Source organism: Oncorhynchus nerka, linkage group LG25, assembly GCF_034236695.1.
Source record: "Oncorhynchus nerka isolate Pitt River linkage group LG25, Oner_Uvic_2.0, whole genome shotgun sequence".
Classification (NCBI taxonomy): Eukaryota; Metazoa; Chordata; class Actinopteri; order Salmoniformes; family Salmonidae; genus Oncorhynchus; species Oncorhynchus nerka.
Genome location: NC_088420.1, coordinates 8109109 through 8135103, shown reverse-complemented (window position 1 = coordinate 8135103; position 25995 = coordinate 8109109). Strand labels below are relative to the sequence as shown.

The 25995-nt window shown below is 44.4% G+C and overlaps 1 protein-coding gene and 8 non-coding genes across 9 annotated transcripts; all 9 read left to right on the top strand.

The window, feature by feature from the left end:
- Positions 1-15518: 15518 nt before the first annotated feature.
- On the top strand, positions 15519-22475 carry ncl (nucleolin). The gene is made up of 16 exons (XM_029633552.2): positions 15519-15656; positions 16702-16800; positions 16887-17001; positions 17204-17314; positions 17654-17764; positions 18030-18176; positions 18520-18603; positions 18785-18911; positions 19234-19370; positions 19585-19711; positions 19817-19953; positions 20147-20279; positions 20624-20769; positions 20967-21096; positions 21429-21721; positions 21927-22475. Exons 1-16 carry the CDS (start codon positions 15639-15641, stop codon positions 21986-21988), a joined length of 1977 nt encoding a protein of 658 aa, XP_029489412.2. The 5' UTR covers positions 15519-15638; the 3' UTR covers positions 21989-22475.
- LOC115109818 (small nucleolar RNA SNORA57) lies at positions 17424-17558 on the top strand. Its single transcript, XR_003860561.1, has one exon. It is a non-coding gene; the product is annotated as a small nucleolar RNA SNORA57 (small nucleolar RNA).
- Positions 17877-17950, top strand: LOC115109816 (small nucleolar RNA SNORD82). Its single transcript, XR_003860559.1, has one exon. It is a non-coding gene; the product is annotated as a small nucleolar RNA SNORD82 (small nucleolar RNA).
- LOC115109822 (small nucleolar RNA SNORA57) lies at positions 19025-19161 on the top strand. Its single transcript, XR_003860564.1, has one exon. It is a non-coding gene; the product is annotated as a small nucleolar RNA SNORA57 (small nucleolar RNA).
- LOC115109814 (small nucleolar RNA SNORA75) lies at positions 20414-20546 on the top strand. Its single transcript, XR_003860557.1, has one exon. It is a non-coding gene; the product is annotated as a small nucleolar RNA SNORA75 (small nucleolar RNA).
- On the top strand, positions 21133-21268 carry LOC115109815 (small nucleolar RNA SNORA75). Its single transcript, XR_003860558.1, has one exon. It is a non-coding gene; the product is annotated as a small nucleolar RNA SNORA75 (small nucleolar RNA).
- Positions 22476-23687: 1212 nt separating the features above from the next.
- Positions 23688-23824, top strand: LOC115109821 (small nucleolar RNA SNORA57). Its single transcript, XR_003860563.1, has one exon. It is a non-coding gene; the product is annotated as a small nucleolar RNA SNORA57 (small nucleolar RNA).
- Positions 23825-24467: 643 nt separating this feature from the next.
- LOC115109817 (small nucleolar RNA SNORD82) lies at positions 24468-24541 on the top strand. Its single transcript, XR_003860560.1, has one exon. It is a non-coding gene; the product is annotated as a small nucleolar RNA SNORD82 (small nucleolar RNA).
- Positions 24542-24888: 347 nt separating this feature from the next.
- LOC115109820 (small nucleolar RNA SNORA57) lies at positions 24889-25025 on the top strand. The gene has a single exon (XR_003860562.1). It is a non-coding gene; the product is annotated as a small nucleolar RNA SNORA57 (small nucleolar RNA).
- The last annotated feature ends 970 nt before the right edge of the window (positions 25026-25995 follow it).

The following is a 25995-nucleotide window of genomic DNA, read 5'->3' as shown; positions in this document are numbered from 1 at the left end:
AATACGCTATGAATTCTGGATATTGTCGTTTGCTGACAAGTATGCGCTACCTTCTGATGGACAGCCAAGCTGACAGACAACATAGAATCTGCAGACAATTATGACATCATCGGAGTGCATGGACATCGTCACAAACGTTTTGTGCAACAACAAAAACAACAACGCTAGAGCAGTGGTTCTCTACCTGGGAGGGGAGGGGGAGGGGTGGGTTTAAATGTGTCCTCTTTAGATTCACCAACGTATTCTCTAGTCAATAAGTAAACAAGCCTCAGCAATGTAGGAACATGGCTGAGCTGGAACATGTTAGTGGAAGTTAACACTAACTACCCATAAAGGGTCAAATATTTGTCCACCCGCCTAATGGGTCATCTGATCCTAGACCTGTGTTTAAGACAACCTCTTTCTTGAGCCGATTTGTTACATTCTTGTGTTTTCAACTACGCAAAGTCAACAAAATCCATAGCTTAGATAATCATAACAGTGTAGGCCTATCGGCCATTTTTATCCCCTGTAAATCATTCACCAACACTCCCCACAAACAACAGAAGCACTATAGCAGTTTGTCAAGGCTGGCACCCATTCAATCGCAGAGCTCCTATTTCAGGAGACTTTACGTTTGACCAATATGCATGCAACCCACCTTTCCACAAGCCTGAAAACATTTTTTTCTCCCTTTTCTTATTTTTTTTGTCACAGTAGTATGGCACCATAACATCCACAGACACATACCTTGTCATACAGGCAGGGTAGCCTAGTGGTTAGAGCATTGGACTAGTAACCAAAAGGTTGCAAGTTCAAATCCCCACGCTGACAAGGTACAAAATCTGTCGTTCTGCCCCTTAACAGGCAGTTAACCCACTGTTCCTAGGCCATCATTGAAAATAAGAATTTGTTCTTAACTGACTTGCCTGGTTAAATAAAGGTAAAATAAATACAGAGCCCCTTTTACATGAAACCTCTGCTTTCACCAAGATCTAAAAACCCAGGCGTCCCTAAACATTTTTGCCCCAAATACAGTACGCCAGTCTAAAGCCCAGGCATGTTTGCAAAGCATTTTTTATTTTATTTTTAACCTTTTTTAACTAGGCAAGTCAGTTAATGAAGAACAAATTCTTATTTTCGATGACTGCCAAATAACAGTGCATTAACTGCCTTGTTCAGGGGCAGAACTGACAGATTTTTACCTTGTCAGTTTAGGGATTCAATTTTTGCAAACTTTCGGTTACAAGTCCAATGCTCTAACAACTAGGCTACATCCACGCCTCCTGCTGTGGTGCATGGAGTCCCTATTCTTTTACCCCAGTAGAATGGGTTCAGGATAAAAATGCACTTAAGCAGTCTAAAATGTCACAATTCCACAAAAGGAACCAAACCGTGCGTTTGAAAGAAACGGGAACCAACACGAACTAGCCTTGTTGATTCTTGGTTGTTTTTTCCAATTGCTGTAGAACTGGAGACAGGATTAGGTTTAATTTGCGGGGGGAAACTGCTAGTGACTATTTTAAGACGGCAACATTCGACAGCGATATTGTTGTGATCTTCGGTGACTGGCATTAAGTGTGGAGAAGGGAGATGTGCTGGCCGAGCAATTTGTGCCATCCTTCTTTCATTGGTGGGCAGCAATGGAGACTGAACAGACTATAGAGGAGAAGAAGAAATACACAGTGTATAATCGTGCGAGAAAAGGGTTGCTTCAGCCGGTTGAAAGAGACATGGAAAGAGAAGCTCCATCTTGTCTTCATGAATTGTTCAAAACGTATTTTGAAAGAGGACAGCTGTAACAGTTGCTTTGTAATAAGGGTCAGTCCTGCAATACGGTATTACTCTGCAGTATGCTGGTGTGATATTTACATTTAACATTTAAGTCATTTAGCAGACGCTCTTATCCAGAGCGACTTACAAATTGGTACTATGTTTAGCAAGCTAACTACATCATGTTTATCTTTTGTTTTAAGTTAGATCCAGTACAAACCTAGGCCTAACGTTACATCATACATGACATACTGCATGAGTAATATTGCAGACTGCACCATTTGCAAGTGTAATAGCTAGCTATTCTCATTCAATACTTCAAGAGTACTTTAGCTGAGCACTGTTATTGTTCGAAACACTTCCTGACCTAGTCAGATGATAATGAATCAACTATGTTTTATCTCCACCTATTCTATGGTGAGTTGATGTGTGTCCCTTCATTGACTGGAGTGGCCAGTTTACATTCTATTGATTCCCTGGGTCCATACTGTCTGATCAGGAGAGGCCATCTGGATGGTCACTGTGAGTGCTCTCAGGATCTCTGTGGGTGTGGGATAAAGTACGAACAGCAGACAAAATACTATTACAATACCATGAAGCTATAGAAACTATCTGTAATATATATGTGTTTAGAATCTATCATGTTCCCGAACCTCAGGCGACCGCCCACTGTCTGGACCCTGTTGCACAATTTTGAGACCCACAATGGATCGATAACTCCTGTATGTCGGCAGAGACTTTCCAGGTCCTCTGCAAAAGGGCCGAGTACTATTTGTGGGAGAGACATTGTTCCACCTTTGTGTCCCTCTTCGAATGCGAATGCAGCATTTCAGCAGCCTGCAGTGCCACTTCCAGAGAGGATGGGAGCTATAATGTAAACACAGTGTGTGATGGACTCCTGCAACACTTCAACAACTAGGTACATCAGAGTGGATTACACAGGATTGCTATTGCTAAAACGAAGGTTGGTGCTCTCTGGTGTGTAGTTAGGCAACATAAAGAGAAAATGATCACAAAACAATATTAACATATTTCCTCTTTTAACTTTCTCAGTGATTTTTCTCCCTCCTCTCACAGACACCCAGCTCCGCCATCGCCCTTTGGACAACAAAACGCCTGGACCAACAACAGAACGACTAGCACGACAAACCAAGCCTTGTCCTTTAGCTCAGCGGTGAGCCATGGGGATTAATACAGTACTGCTATATAATGCCCCTGTCACATGACTGTATCCTTGGGGATTAATACAGTACTGCTATATAATGCCCCTGTCACATGACTGTATCCTTGGGGATTAATACAGTACTGCTATATAATGCCCCTGTCACATGACTGTATCCTTGGGGATTAATACATGACTGTCATCCCTTGGGGATTAATACAGTACTGCTATATAATGCCCCTGTCACATGACTGTATCCTTGGGGATTAATACAGTACTGCTATATAATGCCCCTGTCACATGACTGTATCCTTGGGGACTTAATGCTACCCCTGTCAGTACTGCTACTATAAATGCCCTGTCACATGACTGTATCCTTGGGGATTAATACAGTACTGCTATATAATGCCCCTGTCACATGACTGTATCCTAATACAGTACTGCTATATAATGCCCCTGTCACATGACTGTATCCTTGGGGATTAATACAGTACTGCTGTATCCTTGGGGATTAATACAGTACTGCCCCTGTCACATGACTGTATCCTTGGGGATTAATACAGTACTGCTATATAATGCCCCTGTCACATGACTGTATCCTTGGGATTAATACAGTACTGCTATATAATGCCCCTGTCACATGACTGTATCCTTGGGGATTAATACAGTACTGCTATATAATGCCCCTGTCACATGACTGTATCCTTGGGGATTAATACAGTACTGCTATATAATGCCCCTGTCACATGACTGTATCCTTGGGGATTAATACAGTACTGCTATATAATGCCCCTGTCACATGACTGTATCCTTGGGATTAATACAGTACTGCTATATAATGCCCCTGTCACATGACTGTATCTGACTGCTATATAATGCCCCTGTCACATGACTGTATCCTTTGGGGATTAATACATTAATAATGCCCCTGTCACATGACTGTTGCTATATAATGCCCACATGATGTATCCTTGGGGATTAATACAGTACTGCTATATAATGCCCCTGTCACATGACTGTATCCTTGGGGATTAATACAGTACTGCTTTATAATGCTCCTGTCACATGACTGTATCCTTGGGGATTAATACAGTACTGCTATATAATGCTCCTGTCACATGACTGTATCCTTGGGGATTAATACAGTACTGCTATATAATGCCCCTGTCACATGACTGTATCCTTGGGGATTAATACAGTACTGCTATATAATGCCCCTGTCACATGACTGTATCCTTGGGGATTAATACAGTACTGCTATATAATGCTCCTGTCACATGACTGTATCCTTGGGGATTAATACAGTACTGCTATATAATGCCCCTGTCACATGACTGTATCCTTGGGGATTAATACAGTACTGCTTTATAATGCTCCTGTCACATTTATTTATTTTATTAACTAGGCAAGTCAGTTAATAACAGATTCTTATTTACAATGACGGCCTACCAAAAGACCTCCTGCGGGGACGGGGGCTGGGATTTTTTTAAATTAAGGGAACACTAAAATAACACTTCCTAGATCTGAATGAATGAAATATTCTTATTAAATACTTTTTTCTTTACATAGTTGAATGTGCTGACAACAACATCACACAAAAATTATCAATGGAAATCAAATTTATCAACCCGTGGAGGTCTGGATTTGGAGTCACACTCAAAATTAAAGTGGAAAGCCACACTACAGGCTGATCCAACTTTGATGTAATGTCCTTAAAACAAGTCAAAATGAGGCTCAGTAGTGTGTGTGGCCTCCACGTGCCTGAATGACCTCCCTACAACGCCTGGGCATGCTCCTGATGAGGTGGCAGATGGTCTCCTGAGGGATCTCCTCCCAGACCTGGACTAAAGCATCCGCCAACTCCTGGACAGTCTGTGGTGCAACGTGGCGTTGGTGGATGGAGCGAGACATGATGTCCCAGATGTGCTTAATTGGATTCAGGTCTAGGGAACGGGCGGGCCAGTCCATAAGCATTAATGCCTTCCACTTGCAGGAACTGCTGACACACTCCAGCCACATGAGGTCTAGCATTGTCTTGCATTAGGAGGAACCCAGGGCCAACCGCACCAGCATATGGTCTCACAAGGGGTCTGAGGATCTCATCTCGGTACCTAATGGCAGTCAGGCTACCTCTGGCGAGCACATGGATGGCTGTGCGGCCCCCCACATAAATGCCACCCCACACCATGACTGACCCACCGCCAAACCGGTTATGCTGGAGGATGTTGCAGGCAGCAGAACGTTCTCCACGGTGTCTCCAGACTCTGTCACGTCTGTCACATGTGCTCAGTGTGAACCTGCTTTCATCTGTGAAGAGCACAGGGCGCCAGTGGCAAATTTGCCAATCTTGGTGTTCTCTGGCAAATGCCAAACGTCCTGCATGGTGTTGGGCTGTAAGCACAACCCCCACCTGTGGACGTCGGGCCCTCATACCACCCTCATGGAGTCTGTTTCTGACCGTTTGAGCAGACACATGCACATTTGTGGCCTGCTGGAGGTCATTTTGCAGGGCTCTGGCAGTGCTCCTCCTGAGTACTCCCTTGGTGACAGGCAGTGTGACAGACAGCAGATGTTCTGACTTTATACACTGCACACTTTGAGAGAGGTAGTTAGCAAACCAGGCCAAAGACCCCTCAGAGACACCAATACTCCTCAGCCGGCCTTCAAGAATGGAAGGGTCTACTGTATCAAAAGCTTTGGCCAAGTCAGTTAAAATAGCAGCACAACATTGCTTAGAATCAATGCCAACGGTGACATAATTTAGGCCCTTTAAAGTTGCAGTGACACATCCATAACCTGAGTGGAAACCAGATTGCAGACCAGAGAGAATACTATAGTTATCAAGAAAGCCAGTCAGTTGATTATTGGCAAGTTTATCCAACACTTTTGATAAACAGGGAAAAATAGAAATTGGCCTATAACAGTTAGGATCAACTTGATCTCCCCCTTTAAATAAAAGGACAAACCGTGGCTGCCTTCCAAGCAATGGGAACCTCCCCAGAGAGGGGAGAGAGGTTAAAAAGGTCAGGGATAGGCTTGGTGATGATATGGGCTGCAACGTTGAAGAATAAATTATCTAAACCATCTGACTGAGATTACTTTTTGGGGTCAAGTCAGGAGCTCCTTTAGCACACCTGACTCAGTGACTGCTTTCAGGGAGAACCTTTGTAGCGGGGCATAGGAGAAAGATGGAGGAGCATTAGGGCTAGTCACATTAGAAGGGGGTGGGAAATAAAGAAATGTTGGATGGGCAATGAGGCATGGCTGAGTCGAATAGGAATCCTGACTTAATGAAGTGGTGATTACAGAGCTCAGCCATGTGCTCCTTGTCAGTAACAACCACATCATCAACATTAAGGGACATGGGCAGCTGTGAGGAGGAGGGCTTATTCTACAGGTTTTTAAAACCATTTTCCAGAACTTCTTGGGGTTAGACCCAAAGTGAGAGAACTGCTCCTTAAAATAACTAACTTTGGCCTTCCAGACAGCCTGAGTGCACTTATTTCTCATTTGCTTGAACGAGAGCCAGTCAGCCTGAGTATGTGTGTGCCAAGCCTTTCACCAAATGGAATTCTTGAGGTGGAGTAACTCTGCCAGATTATGGTGGAACCAGGGACTGAACCTGTTTTTTAATTCTAATTTTCTTCATGGGGGCATGAAACCACTGAAAACATAAAGGTCCAAGTGTCATACGATGCCACCTTTCCAACAAGTCAGTTTATCAAATTTCTGCCCTGCTGAAATAAAAAATCCCAGACATTTTACAAATGCACAAAAAGCTTACTTCTCTCAAATTGTGTGCACAAATTTGTTTACATCCCTATTAGTGAGCATTTATCCTTTGCCAAGATAATCCATCCACCTGACAGGTGTGGCATATCAAGAAACTGATTAAACAGCATGATCATTACATAGGTGCACCTTGTGCCGGGGACAATAAAAGGCCGCTCTAAAATGTGATGTTTGTCACACAACTCAATGCCACAGATGTGTCAAGTTTTGAAGGAACATGCAATTGGCATGCTGACTGCAGGCATGTTTACCAAAGCTGTTGCAAGATAATTTAATGTTAATTTCTTTACCATAAGCCACCTCCAACATCATTTAAGAGAATTTGGCAGTACATCCAACCGGCCTCAAGAGATGGCACCGACAGACATTTCAGCTCTGCTTCTATTTCCTAAGCAACTTATATGCAGTATTTTGTTTTGTGTGTTATTTCTTACATTATTATAGCCCAGAATGTTTTTGTGTTATTACATGCAGCCGGAAGGAACTTTTGTATATCAGATTAGTGGTAACTCACCAGCTGGGTTCTCAGTTCATCACGCAGACAGGAATAAAGAACTCTCTGGGAAGTTTGCGGTGTATGTTTTGTGTGATTGTGATGACATACAAAAACTCAATACCTTTTGTTCACCCGACCTAGAATACCTCACAATCAAATGCTGTTCGTATTACCTCCCAAGAGTATTATCTTCGGTTATAGTCACAGCCGTGTGTATTGACCCCTGAACCCGATACCACGACGGCCCTCAAGGAACTACAATGGACTTTATGCAAACTGGAAACAACATATCCTGAGGCAATATTTATTGTAGCTGGGGATTTTAACAAAGCAAATATGAGGAAAACGCTACCAAAGATCTATCAGGGGGTAGCAGGTAGCAACAGGTAGCCTAGTGGTTAGAGGTTTGGTCTTGCAAGATCGAATCCCCGAGCCGACAAGGTAAAAAGCTGTCAATCTGCCCCTGAACAAGGCAGTTAACCCACTGTTCCTAGGCAATCATTGAAATTAAGAATTTGTTCTTAACTGACTTGCCTAGTTAAATAAAGGTCAAATAAAAAAATCAACACATAGACTGTAGTACTCGCTTAGGAAAAACCCTTGACCACTGCAATTAGCATTTTCGAGATGCCTACGAGGACCTCCCCCGCCCTCCCTCCGGTAAATCAGATCACGACTCCATTTTGCTCCTCCCTTCCTATAGGCAGAAACTCAAACAGAATGTACCCATGCCAAGGTCTATTCAACACTGGTCTGACCAATCGGAATCCATGCTTCAAGATTGTTTTGATCACGCGGACTGGGTTATGTTCCGGGTAGCCTCTGAGAATAACACTGACGTTTACACAGACACAAGGTGACTGAGTTCATCAGGAAGTGGATATGGGATGTTGTTACCACGGTGACTATTAAAACCTACCCAAACCAAAAAAACGTGGATATAAGGCACTATTCGCACAAAACTGAAAGCGTGAACCACCGCATTAGCTATGGCAAGGTGACTGGGAATATGGTTGAAAACAAGCATTGTAGTTATTCCCTTTGCAATCAAACAGGCAAAACGTCAGTACAGAGTCGAAATTGAACAACTCAGACACGAGACGTACGTGGCAGGGTCCACAGACAATCACGGATTACAAAGGGAAAACCAGCCATGTCGCGGACACCGTCTTGCTCCCGGACAAGCTAAACACCTTCTTCGCCCGCTTTGAGGATAACACAATGCTACCAATGTGGCTCGCTCCCAAGGTCTATGTGCTCTCGTTCACAGTGGCTGACGTGAGTAAGACATTTAAAAGTGTTAACCTTCGCAAGGCTGCCGGTCCAGACGGCATCCCCAGCCGCGTCCTCAGAGCATGCGCAGACCCATTTCAATTTGCTTACCACCCCCAATACGTCCACAGGCGATGTAATCGCCATCGCACTGCACACGGCCTTATCCCATCTAGACAAGAGGAATACCTACGTCAGAATGCTGTTTGTTGACTACAGCTCAGCCTTCAACCCTATAGTACCCTCCAAGCTCATCATTAAGCTCAGGCCCTGGGTCTGAACCCCACACTGTGCAACTGGGTCCAGGACTTCCTGACGGACCCACCCGAGGTGGTGAATGTAGAAAACATCACCTCCACTTCGCTGATCCTCAACACAGGGTGCGTGCTCAGCCCCTTCCTGTATTCCCTATTCACCCATGACTGCGTGGCAACTCACGCCTCCAACTCAATCATCAAGTTTGCAGAAGACACAACAGTAGTAGCCTTGATTACCAACAATGACGAGACAGCCTACAGAGAGGAGGCGAGGATCCTGGCAGAGTGGTGCCAGGAAAATAACCTCTCCCTCAATGTCAAAAAAATGAAGGAGCTGATCGTGGACTTCAGGAAACAACAGAGGGAGCACGCCCCTATCCACATCAACGGGACGTGGTGGAGATTGTGGAAAGTTTCAAGTTTCTATGTGTACACATCACTGACAATCTGAAATGGTCCACCCACACAGACAGTGTGGTGAAGAAGGCGCAACATCACCTCTTCAACATCAGGAGGCTGAATAAATTTGGTTTGGACCCTAAGACCCTCACAAACTTTTACAGATCCACAATTGAGAGCATCCTGCCGGGCTGAATCACCACCTGGTACGGCAACTGCACCGCCCGCAGCCCCGCAGGGCTCTCCAGAGGGTGGTGCGGTCTGCCCAACACATCAAAAGGGGCACACTGCCTGCCCTCCAGGACACCTACAGCACCCGATGTCAAGGAAGGACAAAAAGATCATCAAGGACATCAACCACCAGAGTCACGGCCTGTTCACCCTGGCCTGTTCTAGAAGGCAAGGTCAGTACAGGTGCATCAAAGCTGGGACCAAGACACTGAAAAATAGCTTCTATCTCAAGGCCATCAGACTGTTAAATAGCCATTGCTAGCCGGCTACCACCTGGTTACTCAACCCTGCACCGTAGAGGCTGCTGCCCTATATACATAGACATGGAATCACTGGCCACTTTAATAATGGAACACCGGTCCCTTTAATAATGTTTACATACTGCTTTACTCATCTCATATGTGTATATACTGTATTCTAGTCTACAGTATTTTAGTCATTGCCACTCCTACATTGCTCGTCCTAATATTTATACAGTATATTTCTTAATTCCATTATTTTACTTTTAGATTTGTGTATTGTTGTGAATTCTTAAATACTACTGCACTGTTGGAGCTAGGACACAATAATTTCGCTACACCCGCAATAAAATATGCTAAATATATGTATGTGACCAATTCAATTTTATTAGATTTGACTTAAAAACCACAGACCAAGCGTAAGCGCGCCAGCCCAGGACCTCCACATCTGGCTTTTTCACCTGAGACCACCTGGACAGCTGATGAAACTGTGGGTTTGTACAACCAAAGAATTTCTGCACAAACTGTCAGAAACCGTCTCAGAGAAGCTGTTCTGCGTGCTCGTTGTCCTCACCAGGATCATGACCTGATTGCAATTTCAAATAGATTTACAGTTCAAATTAATGCGATAAATCAGTCAAATAAAATGAATTTGTTAGGCCCTAATCTATGGATATCCCAACTGGGAATACATATATGCATCTGTTGATCACAGATACCTTTAAAAAAAAAATGTAGAGGCGTGGATCCAATAACCAGTCAGTATCTGGTGTGACCACAATTTGCCTAATGCAGTCTGACATGTCTCCTTTGCATAGAACTGATCAGGCTGTTGATTGCGGCTTGTGGAATGTTGTCCCACTCCTCTTCAATGGCTGTGCAAAGTTGCTGGATATTGGCAGGAACTAGAACACGTTGTCATGCAAGTTGATCCAGAGCATCCCAAACATGCTCAAGGGGTGACATGTCTAGTGACATTCTACCTACCAAGAGAATTCTCGTCAATTATAGTCACAGCTGTGTACACCCCCCCCTCAAGCGAACACCAAGACAGCCCTCAAGGAACTTCACTGGACTCTATGTAAACTGGAAACTTTATACCTGGATGCTGCATTTATTGTAGCTGGGGATTTTAACAAAGCTAATTTGAGATCAATGTTACCTAAATTGTATTAGCACATTGATTGACGACACATTTACATTTACATTTAAGTCATTTAGCAGACGCTCTTATCCAGAGCGACTTACAAATTGGTGCATTCACCTTATGACCTCCAGTGGAACAGTAGTGCATCTAAATCTTTTCAGGGGGAGGGGGGGTGAGAGGGATTACTTTATCCTATCCTAGGTATTCCTTAAAGACACGTAGGGCTAATACTCTCGACCACAGCTACTCTAACTTCCGCGATGTATACAAAGCCCTCCCTCCCTTCGGCAAATCCTACCACGACGCCATCTTGCTCGTCCCGGTTTATAGGCAGAAACTCAAACAGGATGTACCAGTGACGAGAACCATTCAACGCTGCTCTGACCAATCGGAAGCCACGCTTCAAGATTGTTTTGATCACATGGACTGGGATATGTTCCAGTCAGCCTCAGAGAACAATATTGATCTATACACTGACTCGGTGAGTGTGTTTATAAAGAAGTGCATTGGAGATGTCATACCCAAAGTGACTATTAAAACCTACCCTAACCATAAACCGTGGATGGATGGCCGGCATTTGCGAAAAACTGAAAGCGCGATCAACCGCATTTAACCATGGAAAGAGATCTGGTGATATGGCTGAATATAAACAGTGTAGTTATTCCCTCCTCAAGGCAATCAAACATGCAAAATTACGGTACAGGGACAAGGTGGAGTTGCAATTCAACGGCTCAGACACAAGACGTATGTGGCAGGGTCTACAGGAAATCACTGACTACAAAAACAAAAACAGCCATGTCACGGATACCGACGTCACGCTTCCAGACAAATTAAACACCTTCTTTGCCCGCTTTGAGGATAATACAGTGCCACCGTCGCGGCTCGCTAACAAAGACTGTTCCCCCTCTCTCCTTCTCAGTGGCTGACATGTGTAAAACATTTAAACGTGTTAACCCTCGCAAGGCTGCTGGCCCAGATGGCATCCCTAGCCGCGTCCTCAGAGCATGCGCAGACCAGCTGGCTGGTGTGTTTACGGACATATTAAATCGCTCCCTATCCCATTCTGTTGTCCCCATATGCTTTAAGATGGCTACCATTGTTCCTGTACCCAAGAAGGCAAAAATAACTGAACTAAAGGACTACTGCCCCGTAGCACTCACTTCTGTCATCATGAATTGCTTTGAGAGGCTAGTCAAGGATCATATCACCGCCACCTTACCGGCCACCCTAGACCCACTTCAGTTTGCATACCACCCCAACAGGTCCACAGATGACGCAATCAGCTATCGCACTGCACAATGCCCTATCCCATCTGGACAAAAAGAATGCCTATGTAAGAATGCTGTTCATTGACCACAGCTCAGCATTCAACACCATAGCACCCTCCAAGCTCATCATCAAGCTGGAGGCCCTGGGTCTCAACCCCTCCCTGTGCAACTGTGTCCTGGACTTTCTGACGGGCCGCCCCCAGGTGGTGAAGGTAGGAAACAACATCTCCACTTCGCTGATCCTCAACACAGAGGCCCCACAAGGGTGTGTGCTCAGCCCTCTCCTGTACTTCCTGTTCACCCACGACTGCATGGCCACGCACGCCTCCAACTCAGTCATTAAGTTTGCAGACGACACAACAGTAGTGGGCTTGATCACCAACAATGACGAGACAGCCTACAGGGAGGAGGTGAGGGCACTCGGAGTGTGGTGTCGGGAAAAAAACCTCTCACTCAACGTCAATAAAACAAAGGAGATGATCGTGGACTTCAGGAAACAGCAGAGGGAGCACCCCCCTATCCATATCTAAGGGACCGCAGTGGAGAAGGTGGAAAGTTTTAAGTTCCTTAGCGTACACATCACAGACAAACTGAATTGGTCCACCCACACAGACAGTGTGGTGAAGAAGGCTCAGCAGCACCTTTGGCTTGTCACCCAAAACCCTGACAAACTTTTGCAGATGCTCAATCGAGAGAATTCTGTTGGGCTGTATCACAGCATGGTACGGCAACTGCACCGCCTTCAACACAAAGGCTCTCCAGAGGGTGGTGCTGTCTGCACAACGCATCACCGGGGGCAAACTACCTGCCATCTAGGACACCTACAACATCTGACATCACAGGAAGGCCAAAAAGATCATCAAGGACAACAACCACCCGAGCTACTGCCTGTTCACACTGCTATCATCCAGAAGGCGAGGTCAGTACAGGTTCATCAAAGCTGGGACCGAGAGATTGAGAAAGAGCTTCTATCTTAAGTTCATTAGACTGCTAAACAGCAAACACTCACGAAGAGAGGCTGCAGCCTACATTGAGACCCAATCACTGGACACTTTTAATAAATGGATCACTGGTCACTTTAAATAATGGCACTTTAATAATGTTTACATATCTTACATTACTCATATCACATGTATATACTGTATTTTATACCATCTACTGCACCTTGCCTATGCCGCTCGGCCGTCTCTCATCCATATACTTATATGTCCATGTTCTCATTTAATCCTTTAGATTTGTGTGTATTAGGTAGTTGTTGGGGAATTGGGGGGGGGGGGGGGCTGTGCGTTTGGCAAAGTGGGTGGGGTTATATCCTGCCTGGTTGGCCCTGTCCGGGGGTATCGTCGGACAGGGCCACAGTATCTCCCGATCACTCCTGTCTCAGCCTACAGTATTTATGCTGCAATAGTTTGTGTCGGGGTGCTAGGGTCAGTCTGTTATATCTGGAGTATTTCTCCTGTCTTATCCGGTGTCCTGTGTGAATTTAAGTATGCTCTCTCTAATTCTCTCAACACACGGCCAGGTCTCTGACCTCCCTAAAGGATGCCTCTTCGTTGTCGGTGATCAGGACTACCACCGTTGTGTCATCAGCAAACTTTTACATCTGGATTGCTTGCTGTTTGGTGTTTTAGGCTGGGTTTCTATACAGCATTTTGTGACATCGGCTGATGCAAAAAGGGCTTTATTGATACATTTTGATTGATTGACAGGCTCATTGTTATGGGTGTCAAACATGGTTTCCATATGTTTTAAAACCATTCCATTTCAGCATTTACATTGAGCCCGTCCTCCTATAGCTCCTCCCACCAGCCTCCACTGGTTGATATACAGCTGAAGGAGATGTGGTTCAAATGAATACAAAGGGTAATTTCAACCTAGAATTTTTTTTAACCACCTTTGAGCATTCTGGTATATTATCTAGACATATCAACACATATTGCAATTATAGCTGTCCAGTTGGGTGGAATGTACAAATATATACATCATTACATTAATATATATTTTAGGCATGGTGGACTAAGGACGCCATTGTAGGCCTACATTGGCCATGCTCTAGCCAAAGTCCCAAGGGTATTATTTTTGCAGTTATGTAATTATTCAATGTTTTTAAATAGATGGTGAACCTGTATGATGAACAAATAAATGACATTTAAATATCAAACGTGTGATTCACTATGTCGATTAATTCGAGTAACTGCTTTTGGGTTGTTTTTCTTGTCAATCGCAAACCTCGTGCATGTGAAGAACATACGCAGACAATATGCAAATGTTTGATCTGTGAGTGGAGGAGATTGTAATGTGGGCGGAGTACAGTGCACGCACAGAGCAGGAAGGTAAATTTGTGTGGCCTAAAAAAAGTTTGTTCAGAAGGCTCAAGCAAAGTCAGTAATAAATAGTATGAAGATTGGCAGAAGCTGCTTCTACAATATAAATCCCCCGATCACGCTTGTAAGGCGACGTCGGCTATGTAAACTCATGAGCAGAATACGTCATCTGGTCTAAACGGTCGTCACGCTCCGATATTAAAGTCGTTTTTGAAGAAAATGAAAACATGTCAGTTTGTCACTTCCAATAGGTTGGAGTAATAACATGTTCAACTGCGTAAAGAATTTGGCTCGAATCTGGGTTGTGCCTTTAGATTTCGATACAATGACCAGCTAAGGAGGAATTGTTCACTTCTAGCATTGACTTCTCAAACCCTAAACCCGGTCTGCTTCACCATGCTGTTCTGAAAGTCGTGATGTTGCGCCTCTGGGTTTATAAACTCTTGTGGCTCAAAGCCTGCGCAGATTCCCTGATCTGAAGCGTATAATGTCTTCATCATTATACCAGTCACAGTTCTGTTGTATAACGTAGAGTTGATGTGGATCAGATAATTAGCCCAGTGCTGAACATCAGCACACAATAGTCAAAGAAGAAGCACGTGGTTGATAGGCAGCTGGAGGAGACCACGTGGCTCAAATCGAAACAGCTGTGTATCAATACAAAGTGTCATTTCAATCGAAAAATTGTAACAAATTCCAGCAATTTATTGAGCATTATAGTGTATTTTTGGACAAATCGACATGTAATGAAATTTTAGCTGTCTAATAGCTAGGTGACATGTACAAACATACATAATGGCTTCAAAATATGTGTAGGTATGGTGGACCAAGGACGCTTGTAGGCTTACATTGGACATACATAAGCATAGCCCAAGCCTCAAGGATATCATTTTTTTGCAGTTATATAATTAGTCAGATGTGAACAAAGAAATATAATTTGAAATAACCAAGCGTGTGATTCAACGATAACCGATTCGTTTAAATTCACATTCGAGTAACTGCTTTTTTTTGGTGGGGGGGGCCTTGTTTTAAAATGAAGTGCAAAATCCGCGTGCACGTGAAAGCCCCATACGCAGACACTATGCAAATATTTGCTCTGTGAGTGGAGGAGATTTGTAATGTGGGCGGGGTACAGTGTACGCGCAGAGCAGGAAAGTAACCCGCGCGTCTCTCTACGTATCTGTCTTTCTTCCTCGGTGTTCGAAAGAGTAGGTTGGGCCACGTGCAACGAACAGTAATCCTTTTTTTGTTGAGCTTTAACATTCTACACGTCCAAAATCGTCCAAACCCAACACAAGCATGGTGAAATTAGCTAAGGTAAGACAACTTTGTATACTCTTATGTTCCGTTACTTAAATCGTGTGGTTTGTCAATGCGGGTGTTTTATTTTTTTACATCCAAAATGAGGTATCCTCTATTGCAATAGACGACAGTCCGACATTAGAAAATGGCAGAGACACGCATTAATGTTGGCTTGCCCATTTCATTCTACTACTTAGCAACAAAGATATATATATATATATATATTTATGTGGTGTTAAGTCTAATACAATCGTTGTTTTGTGGCCTTTAATTTTTTTTTATTGGAGGTTAAGCAGTTAACGTTTATCTCGACCCAGATTTGATCAGCCATGTTTTCTCTGTTCTTACAGTTCTGCCTAAAATGGCCATACATGCGCGTTCGCGAATCAAGCGTGCTCTTTCGTACCCTGGCTCGCTCGTACGTTAACTAGTTAACAACTTATTTCTGTAATTTTGATAGTTGTTGATTTTTTTATATGGCGTTATGACATTTTATTAGTTCAATCTAAGAGAAGTTGGATTTTGGCTTCCGTAGGCAATGTGCTGGTTTAGCTAGCTAATGCTAACTAGCTGCCTAGCTCATTTGTGTTGAGGTCTGTCGTGTACCATGTTCGTTATTTATGAGCTGAATGTTTCTTCAACCGGGCATATTGCTAATTAAACGTGGCGACAATACTTTGAGACACGCTAATTTGGTGTTCAATAAAACTAACAAAAATAATTAACATTAGCAGCTAGCTAGCGCCGTACTTGTGCTCTCCACGTGGGTTGTGCGCCAGCCCCCAAATGCCACACACGAGGTGCGAGCCCCAAAGTCGGCAAGTTACGAGCAAGTCTGGTCTGTCAAGCATGAATGGTTTATCACATTCGCTCGAAATTGCCTCAAATTAAATGGGTTAGTTACTGGCTGTCCTAAAATACATTTTTGCCCATGTGTTCATAGCAAGTCGCTTTTGCGTTCAGGTAAATGGCTAGCAAGTAAAACCACTAAACAAATTTCTAGATTTGATTTGTTCATAACTTTATACAATGCTGAACCCAAAGTTTCCAATTTTCACAGGCAGCGAAGAAACAGGCTAACCCCAAGAAAAAGGCCCCACCACCTCCTAAAGAGGTGGAAGAGGAATCCAGTGAAGAAGAAAGCGAAGAGGAGGAAGAGGTAAAAACTAACCACTCATGTGGTAACATTATCTCTACAGGAAAATAACTTGTTTTTAACGTGTTGACTATGTTCACATGTTCCAGGCTCCACCAAAAGCAGTAGCAAAGAAGGCCGTCACACCAGCCAAGCCAGCACCGAAAGCAGCTAAGAATGGGAAAGCAGCAAAAAAAGCAGAAAGCGAGGAGGACGATGACTCTGGTAAGAACCATGTCATTTTCTGTACTTCGTCATTAGAGATTCGACGCAAAATATTTGAATCGAACGCTCAATCGGCAGCATTCATTTCAAAGGAGCTATTTACACTTCCTTTTACGTGTCTGTTTAGTGAAATTACAGACCATCGACAATTGTAGTTTTGGTGAATTGAATTACACTGCCCTGACACTTGTTGCCTTTTCAGAGGAAGAGTCTGAGGAGGAGGCCCCCCCACCCAAAAAGACCCCAGCCAAAGCCACACCTGCAAAGAAAGCTCCAGCTAAGACAGAAGAGTCAGATGATGACGACGATGATGGTATGACTATCTCCCCATATGTAATTTTTATATATATCTATTGGATACACAGTGAAAGTCAGTGGTTTATGGTTTGAACGATTTACGTGACTACCAGTAACCCGGATTCCCTCCATTTCTTGGCACACCTGTAGTTGCTCAGTACTCACGTGTGATTGTACGGAGGTAGAACAAAGCCAGTGCTATGTCTTCGGTACCAGTGTGTTATCGTCTGCTGGTCCTATCCTCAATCGCTGGCACACTTGAAGCCCAATTGATGAGTTCTAGATGCACCTATAGGTGGTTTTACCGATTTTTAAGCTAGACATTGGGGGTGTTTAACGTTACTCTCTTCTGTAGATGAAGAATCCGAGGAGGAGGCCCCACCCCCAAAGAAGGCTGCTGCCAAGCCCTCAGTGAAGGTCACTGCAGCCAAGGAGGAGTCTGACGACGACGAGGATGATGATGAGGGTAAGGATGGTTCTCGCTCTCTATCTTGGACGTTACACGTAGGACTTGTTGGTTGCAATAATGGGTGGTACAGGCCACACTGGCAGATCGATGTAGGGGTCAGCTGAGTACAAGCACACTTGATGAACAACAAGGGACTTAATACTGAATGTATTTGATGTCACTACTTATTTTTATCTGATGTGCCCAACCCCTGGTCAGTAAATGGGTCTGTAGTTGATGGTTTGGGTCTAGTGAGACTAAAGCCATCTGTCGTGCTTTCCAGACTCTGAGGAAGAGGAGATGGACACCACCCCGGCACCCGCAGCAAAGAAAGCAGGCATGGTCAAGGCTAAGGAGGAGTCTGATGATGACGATGAAGATGATGACGAAGACGACGACGAGGAGGAAGATGATGACGATGATGATGATGGTAAGTAATATAGGTTTATTTCTATTACCCATTTGGTGAAAGGGGTGGCTTGGTCTCCGGCAGTCATCACAGCTGGGTATTATTGCCCCATATGCCACGTTCACATGTCGGTCAGTACTCTGAAATGACCAACTTGCTAGTATGTTGTAGGCAAACATGTCACATTCAACTAGTTATCAAGTTGGACATTTCAGTTTCCTAGTTGTGACTAGCAGGTGAACACGACATTAGCCCCTGCCTCCACCTTTTGGTGTTGGCACATATAGTACAGAGCTGGTCTATACAAAAGCGCACCTGTTATTTGAAGGTTTTTGGGTCCTAAGCAGGCTGTTTTGTTCCACAGAGGCCCCAGCGACTCCTGCAAAGAGGAAGGCCGACAACAAAAAGGAGACCCCGCCTGCCAAGAAGGCCAAGTCCGAAAGTGATGGTAAAGGCCTTACATTCAGCCCTTTCAACACCTGCTCCCACACTGAACCATAATACGCATGATGAACAGCAAGGGACTTAATACTGATTCATTTGAAATTATTCTGACGGTGTTTGTAGGTTGCCGTTGATGACCATCATTTAAAGCGTAACCTAATTGATCGTCTCCCCCCCCCCCTCAGATACGTTCTGTCTATTTATCGGCAACCTGAACTCAAACAAGGACTTTGATGAAATCAAAGAAGCCCTGGCAGCTTTCTTCTCAAAGAAGAACCTTGAAGTTCAGGACGTCAGACTTGGCGCATCAAAGTAAGTGACTGTGGATTCCTATGTTATGATTGTTCCTACTTTTCAATTGGCCAGACACAACTGGTGTTCATGATGGGAGAGGGTTGTTGATTTGACTTTATTGACCAGGATTCCCTCCATTTCTTGACACACCTGTAGTTGCTCAGTACTCACGTGTGATTGTACGGAGGTAGAACAAAGCCAGTGCTATGTCTTCGGTACCAGTGTGTGTTATCGTCTGCTGGTCCTATCCTCAATCGCTGGCACACTTGAAAAAGACAATGAAGCCTAGTCGATGGGTTTTATATGCAGTCTTCTAATGCACGCTTATCTTGCGCACCAGGAAGTTTGGCTACGTAGAATTTGCCTCAGCGGAGGACATGCAGACGGCCATGGAGCTGAACGGCAAGAAGTGCATGGGACAGGAGTTGAAGATGGATAAGGCCCGCAGCAAAGGAAACTCCCAGGATGAGAAGAAAGGTAGAGTTGTTTTGATTCTTGCTTGAACAGATGCTAAGATTGTATTTGTTTGAACTTTTGCATAGTAACTATTTTGGGTGCAGCTGAATGCTCATTGTCAGTATTTTAAGAACTCACCTGTCAACTCGTGCACATCGCCCTCTTGTGTCAATTTTTGTAAACACATGAAGCGGCCTGTACACAATGGGAATATTCACGCTCTCTCATTTAACAGATAGGGACGCGCGGACCTTATTTGTGAAAAACCTGCCCTTCTCGGCCACAGAAGACGACTTGAAGGAAGTGTTTGCGGATGCTGTTGAAATCAGGATACCCCCAGGCCAGGACGGTTCCAACAGAGGGTGAGGACCTGGCTTTGTTTCATGGTTAATGCATTTGCAAATTGTATCTTCTCTTAAGGCCTGATTTTATAGTAGTAAATTTAACCAAGCTGCAACCCCCCACAGCATTGCCTACATTGCGTTCAAGACTGAGGCCATGGCGGACAAGATGCTAACAGAGGCACAGGGCGCCGATGTCCAGGGACGCTCGATCATGGTCGACTACACGGGCATCAAGAGCCAGAAGGGAGGCAGACCACCAGGTACGCACCACCGACTACGGGGCATTTTAGTTCTTCAATCGGGACCAGGTCGTGATGAAACATTTTCCTTCCTGACACTCTATGATGATTTCAAAGATAGTCAAGTACTGAAATACTGGTCTGTTGCAATGTATACTTCCGTGGTGCCGATGCACGCCAACATCCACCGTAATCATCTTGTTCCTTCTCTTAGCTCAGGCAGCGGCTGAAAGCAAGACCCTCATCGTTAACAACCTGTCCTACAGTGCTACAGAAGACTCCCTTCAGAGTGCGTTCGAGGGGGCTGTTTCCATCAGGGTACCACAGAACAACGGCAGGCCCAAAGGGTGAGTGGAGGGGGGGGGTTTTCCTGCAGCATCACTAGTTTCCTGACTTGGTTTGGGGGGGTTTTGGTAAACCGGCAGTGCCTACTGCTCTGTTGGATGTGACCCCGTGGGATGGGTCAGACCAAAACCCTCAGGGCTTCTCATGAGCTCCTCTCTGCCAATCAGTGGTGTTGTATGGATTCGCACGAGAAGTAGAGACTAATCACAAATTGAACAGGCACCCCCTAATTTCAACAAGGTGTTGCCCATGTCTGCTGTGAAACAATTTTAAGATCTCATCAACCCTCCCCCTCCACTCCCCCATCAAAGTTTCGGGAACTTAAACCCATTTGTCTCCTGTGCAGGTTTGCTTTTGTGGAGTTTGAGAGTGCAGAGGCAGCCAAGGAGGCGCTGGACAACCTTAACGGAACAGAGATTGAGGGCAGGCAAATCCGGCTAGAGTACAGCCAGAACAGTGGAGGCAGAGACGCCGGCGGCAGAGGAGGATCCGGTAGGTTTTAAAAAAACTTTACTCACGTTGTTGTCGGTCTTCAGTTGTGTAGACTGTTGTCAGTTAGATAGGAAGTTGGCTCCTGTGTGAGTGGTTGGCTCATCCAGCTACCTGTATGCATCAATAGTAAGTTGCTCTGGATAAGAACGTCTGTTAAATGTAGCATTGATAAGTTTTCTCCCCCCCCCCGTTGCCAGGAGGTCCCACAAAAACCCTGTTTGTCAGAGGGCTTTCTGGAGACACCACAGACCAGTCACTCAGAGATGCCTTCGACAGTGCCACTGGAGCCAGAGTGGTGACGGACCGTGACACGGGCAACTCTAAATGGTAAATGACGTTGTAACTGCTATATAGCCTTGGGACTTCTTCTCATGAGCTCCTCCTGTCCCACACCATGACAGTGAATGGATTCGCACGAGAAGTAGAGCCATATCACAGTCAAAACAGGCACCTACCTTGAACTCTGTGGCAGTTTGCCCATGTCTGATGTGAAACAAAATGATGAAATGGTAGCAATATGCCTCTAGTGATTCCTGAAGGGCTACTGCATTTGCATTGCAAATCAATTGTGCGTGCGAGATATCACCACTTCCTGTTCCTTTCTGCAGACTTGCATTTCTCTTTCCTCCCTTCATTTGTCACCTTCCTTCCCCCCCCAGCTTTGGATTTGTCGACTTTGACAGCGAGAGCGACTGTAAGGCGGCCAAAGAGGCCATGGAGGGCGGCGAAATTGACGGCAGCAGCGTGAACCTGGACTACGCCAAGCCCAAGGGAGACAGCGGTGGATTCCGTGGGGGTCGTGGAGGCTTTGGCGGCGGTGGACGGGGAGGTCGCGGTGGTGGTTTCGGCCGTGGCGGCGGCGGTGGTTTCGGCGGTGGCAGGGGAGGACGTGGCGGTGGCTTCAGGGGAGGCAGAGGAGGTGACCGCGGGGGTGGACGTGGTGGATTCAGAGGTAAAGGTTCAGAGTTTGGCTCTTGTGTTGCGTAGACCAGAGATGATGGATACTTTTCACTCTGATATCTTGTGATGAATCTCATAGATAGTAGGTACTGATCTGGTCCATTGAACTGCCGAAGCAGTCTCCTAACTTAGACCCTCGTGTTAATGTGCTTCTTTCAAAGGAACAGACCGTGACTTTCTTTTTTTTCCTTTTCTAGGTGGAAGAGGCGGTGGATTCGGAGACAAGCCCCAGGGCAAGAAGATCAAATTTGATGATTAAAATCCCTGTCTATTTTACTGTTTTGAAAAGACTCTGTTTTCATCACCGTACCCATACGCTGGCAGAGCCTTTTGGACATTCCAGAAAGCTTCATTGATATATAACTGTAATGGGCTCTCTAGCGCCCCCCGCACCAACCTTTTCACCCTCTCAGCTTGAGAGCTGCCTGTCAGTTTTGAATTGTCCTTCCTGCATCATCCACATGAGTTTGTTTTCGTTGTTTTTTTCCCCCAAAAGAGTTAATGGAATGTCTGGCAACCCTGTTTGCTGTGAAAAAGCCCTGTTTGTTCAGGTACATATTGTACATTCAACAATTTGTATTTCATTTTACCTTTTTTTGTAAGAAAGTCCTGAATCCTTTAATATCCTTGTTTTGTTCTAGTTTGCTCTAGGTGAGACTGTATAACGGTAAAAATGTGCAAGGCATATTGTAATGGATGGAAGATTAAATCAGCCCATGTCTGTTGGGTGTTTAGAATCTCGTAAATCGGTGTTTTGTCATGTTTTGGGTGGGGTACAGTCAATGTCTTTAGAAGTCTAGAGGTACTAGAGGCCTCGAATAACGTTATACAAACAAAAAAAATGTATCATATGATATTTGTAGTGCATTGACTAAATCTTGCTGTTTGAAAATGTAAAGGTTTTCACAAAGTGTGATAATTGAATAAACCGAAGTGGAGATTTTTTTTTTTAAACGTCTTTTGAACTTTCCTTTCATAATACTCTGGAACTTTCCAAATAATCATTTGTTCTTTTCCTGTTTATGGCCCTTTATTTCAGTTGAAGAGGAACTTAAATCAGTTGACTAAAGACAAGCATTCAGTGAAGCTAGATTACTTTTTTCTTTTTTTTTTTAGATAAGGATAACCCGATTGTGCCCAGGATCTCATTCTCACGGCTGCCCTGATAGCGGTAAACGTTAAGTAGAAAAATGCAGCATTTAGACAAAGCTGCCACTTTTTAATATTTGAGATTAGCCACCCAGAGAAAAGGGTAAACCCCCAAGAAAAGGCCCCGCCACCTAAAGCCGTGGAAGAGGAAGGAAGTGATGCAGAGGAGGTAAGACTAAACCTGTCAAGTGGACACATTCTCTCCAGAAACGCACCTTGATCTTAACGTGTTAGCAATGTTCCAGGCCCCACCAAAAGCAGTAGCGAAGAATGCTGTCGCACCAGCAAAGCCAGCACCGAAAGCAGCTAAAAGTGAGGATGACTTGGGTAAGAACCTTCTCATTTTATGTACTTTTTCCCCCCATAAAGTTAATTAATGGTAGATATTGAATTAAGCTCTCAATCTTGCAGCATTGATTTCAAAGGGCACTGTTTAAACACTTCGCTTCAAGGTTCTGTTTATTGAAATTTGATTGTTTGCTAAGGCTACTTGTACTGACCATCAATGCTTTGTAGTTTTGGCTTCAGTAAATGACACTGCCCTTACACTTGTTGCCCTTTCAGAGGAGGAGTCTGAGGAAGCCCCTCCCCACCACGACAACCCAAAAAGGCCGAAAGCCACACCCGCAAAAGCTCCAGCCAATGCAGAAGTCAAATGACGATTACGGTATGAATATCTCCCCATTAAGTAATTTCTATATTTCTAATGGATACACAGTGAAAGTGTCAGGACAATTAATGGGGGTTGGACACTAGTCTCAGTGGTTTATGGTTTGAATGATTTACGTGACTACTAGTAACCTGGATCCCCTCCATTTCTTGACACACCTGTAGTTGCTCAGTACTCATGTGTGATTGTACGGAGGTAGAACAAAGCCAGTGCTATGTCTTCGGTACCAGTGTGTGTTATCGTCTGCTGGTCCTATCCTCAATCGCTGGCACACTTGCAAATATGGAACGGGGCCGCATTAAATGCAACACCCTTAAACGATTTTATATAGTATAGGGTATAGTATTCCTTAAAGGGATTTATTTTTTATTTTTAAGTCTACATATTCATCTCCAGCACCACATGAACATGTAAGGTGTCTTTCTATGTTTCGTAGCAGAGGAAGATGTTTGTAGGCAATGCCTACTCGCTATTGGTCAATCACTCAATGCACACCGATGTCATTGGAAACACAATTGTTATTATTTGTTACTACGAACATGCACCATTTTCACATGTTTGGTACTGGACAAGTACTTTTTTTAAAGGCGGTAGACCCTTAGAATGTTTAATTCTACCTGGGCCCTCGTTTAAGTGGTTTTTACCAACTAGACTGCAAACGCTGATGTTTAATGTAACTCCATTGTCTTTAGATGAAGAATTTGAGGAGGAGGCACCACCCCCAAAGAAGGCTGAAGGTCACGGCAGCCAAGGAGGAGTCTGACGATGATGAGGGGTAAGGATGGGGCCCGCTGCTGCCCATCTTGGGCGTTGCACGTAGGGATATTGGTCGAAAGAATGGGTGGTACACAACATTATGCTACTTTCAATGTGGTACAGGCCACACTGGCAGATCGATATAGGGGGCCAGCTGAGCACAAGCACACTTGATGAACAACAAGGGACTTAATACTGAATGTATTTGATGTCACTGCTTATTTTTATCTGATGTGCCCAACCCCTGGTCAGTAAATGGGTCTGTAGTTGATGGTTTGGGTCTAGTGAGACTAAAACCATCTGTCGTGCTTTCCAGACTCTGAGGAAGAGGAGATGGACACCACCCCGGCACCCGCAGCAAAGAAAGCAGGCATGGTCAAGGCTAAGGAGGAGTCTGATGACGACGATGAAGATGATGGTAAGTTATATTTTGATTAAGTTTAATTACTAATTTGGTGAAAGGGGTGTCTTGGTCACCGGCAGTCATCACCGCTGGGTGATGCCCCTATTGCCCCATTTCAGTTTCCTAGTTGTGACTAGCAGGTGAACACTACATTGGCACATCTACGGGAGAACGGGCATTCCCTCCATTTCTTGGCACACCTGTAGTTGCGCAGTACTCACGTGTGATTGTACGGAGGTAGAACAAAGCCAGTGCTATGTCTTCGGTACCAGTGTGTGTTATCGTCTGCTGGTCCTATCCTCAATCGCTGGCACACTTGAAAAAGACAATGAAGCCTAGTCGATGGGTTTTATATGCAGTCTTCTAATGCACGCTTATCTTGCGCACCAGGAAGTTTGGCTACGTAGAATTTGCCTCAGCGGAGGACATGCAAGACGGCCTTGGAGCTGAACGGCAAGAAGTGCATGGGCCAGGAGTTGAAGATGGATAAGGCCCGCAGCAAAGGTACATTTATATTACTGTTGATAATTGTAGTGCATTGACTAAATCTTGCTGTTTGAAACTTAAGGTTTTCACATGTGATAATTGAATAAACTGAAGTGGTGATTTAAAGTCTTGATCTTTCCTTTCAAAAATACTCTGGAGCTTCCAACGATTGTGTACATTACTTTTTTCCTGTGATGGAACTTTCATGAGTAAGTTGACTAATGACGACAAGCCATTAGCTGAAGCCAGCTAATTATTTTTGGTATTTAGAGAACCCTTTGAGCCCAGGGTCTCGTGCCGTGATCACAGTAGTCCAATGTTTAAAAAAATAATAAATAAATACAACACAATTTATGTTTACTCGGGTCCTTAATCCACACTTGAAATTGATCATCTACTTTATGTAATTTGCTCCAGCAGTAAGGTGTATATAATAAAGCAGGATTAACAGTGCCTTCAGAAACTATTCATACCCCTTGACTTATTCGTGTTGCGTTAAAGCCTGAAATCAAATAAGATTACATTGATCTTTTTTTACTCCCATCTACAAAGGATACCCTGTAACAACAAAGGTAATAGTTTTTTTTGCACATTTATTGAATTGAAATGAATTGCTTGTATGAATACTGCATTTTACCCCCTTGAGTCAATGCATGCTAGAATCACCGTTGGCAGTGATTGCAGCTGTCTTTCAGGGTGAGTAAGCTTAGCACACATGTTTTTTTACAATATTTGCACAACTAGGACAGTTTTTAGGAACAAGTTCTTATTGACAATGATGGCCTACCCTGGCCAAACTCTT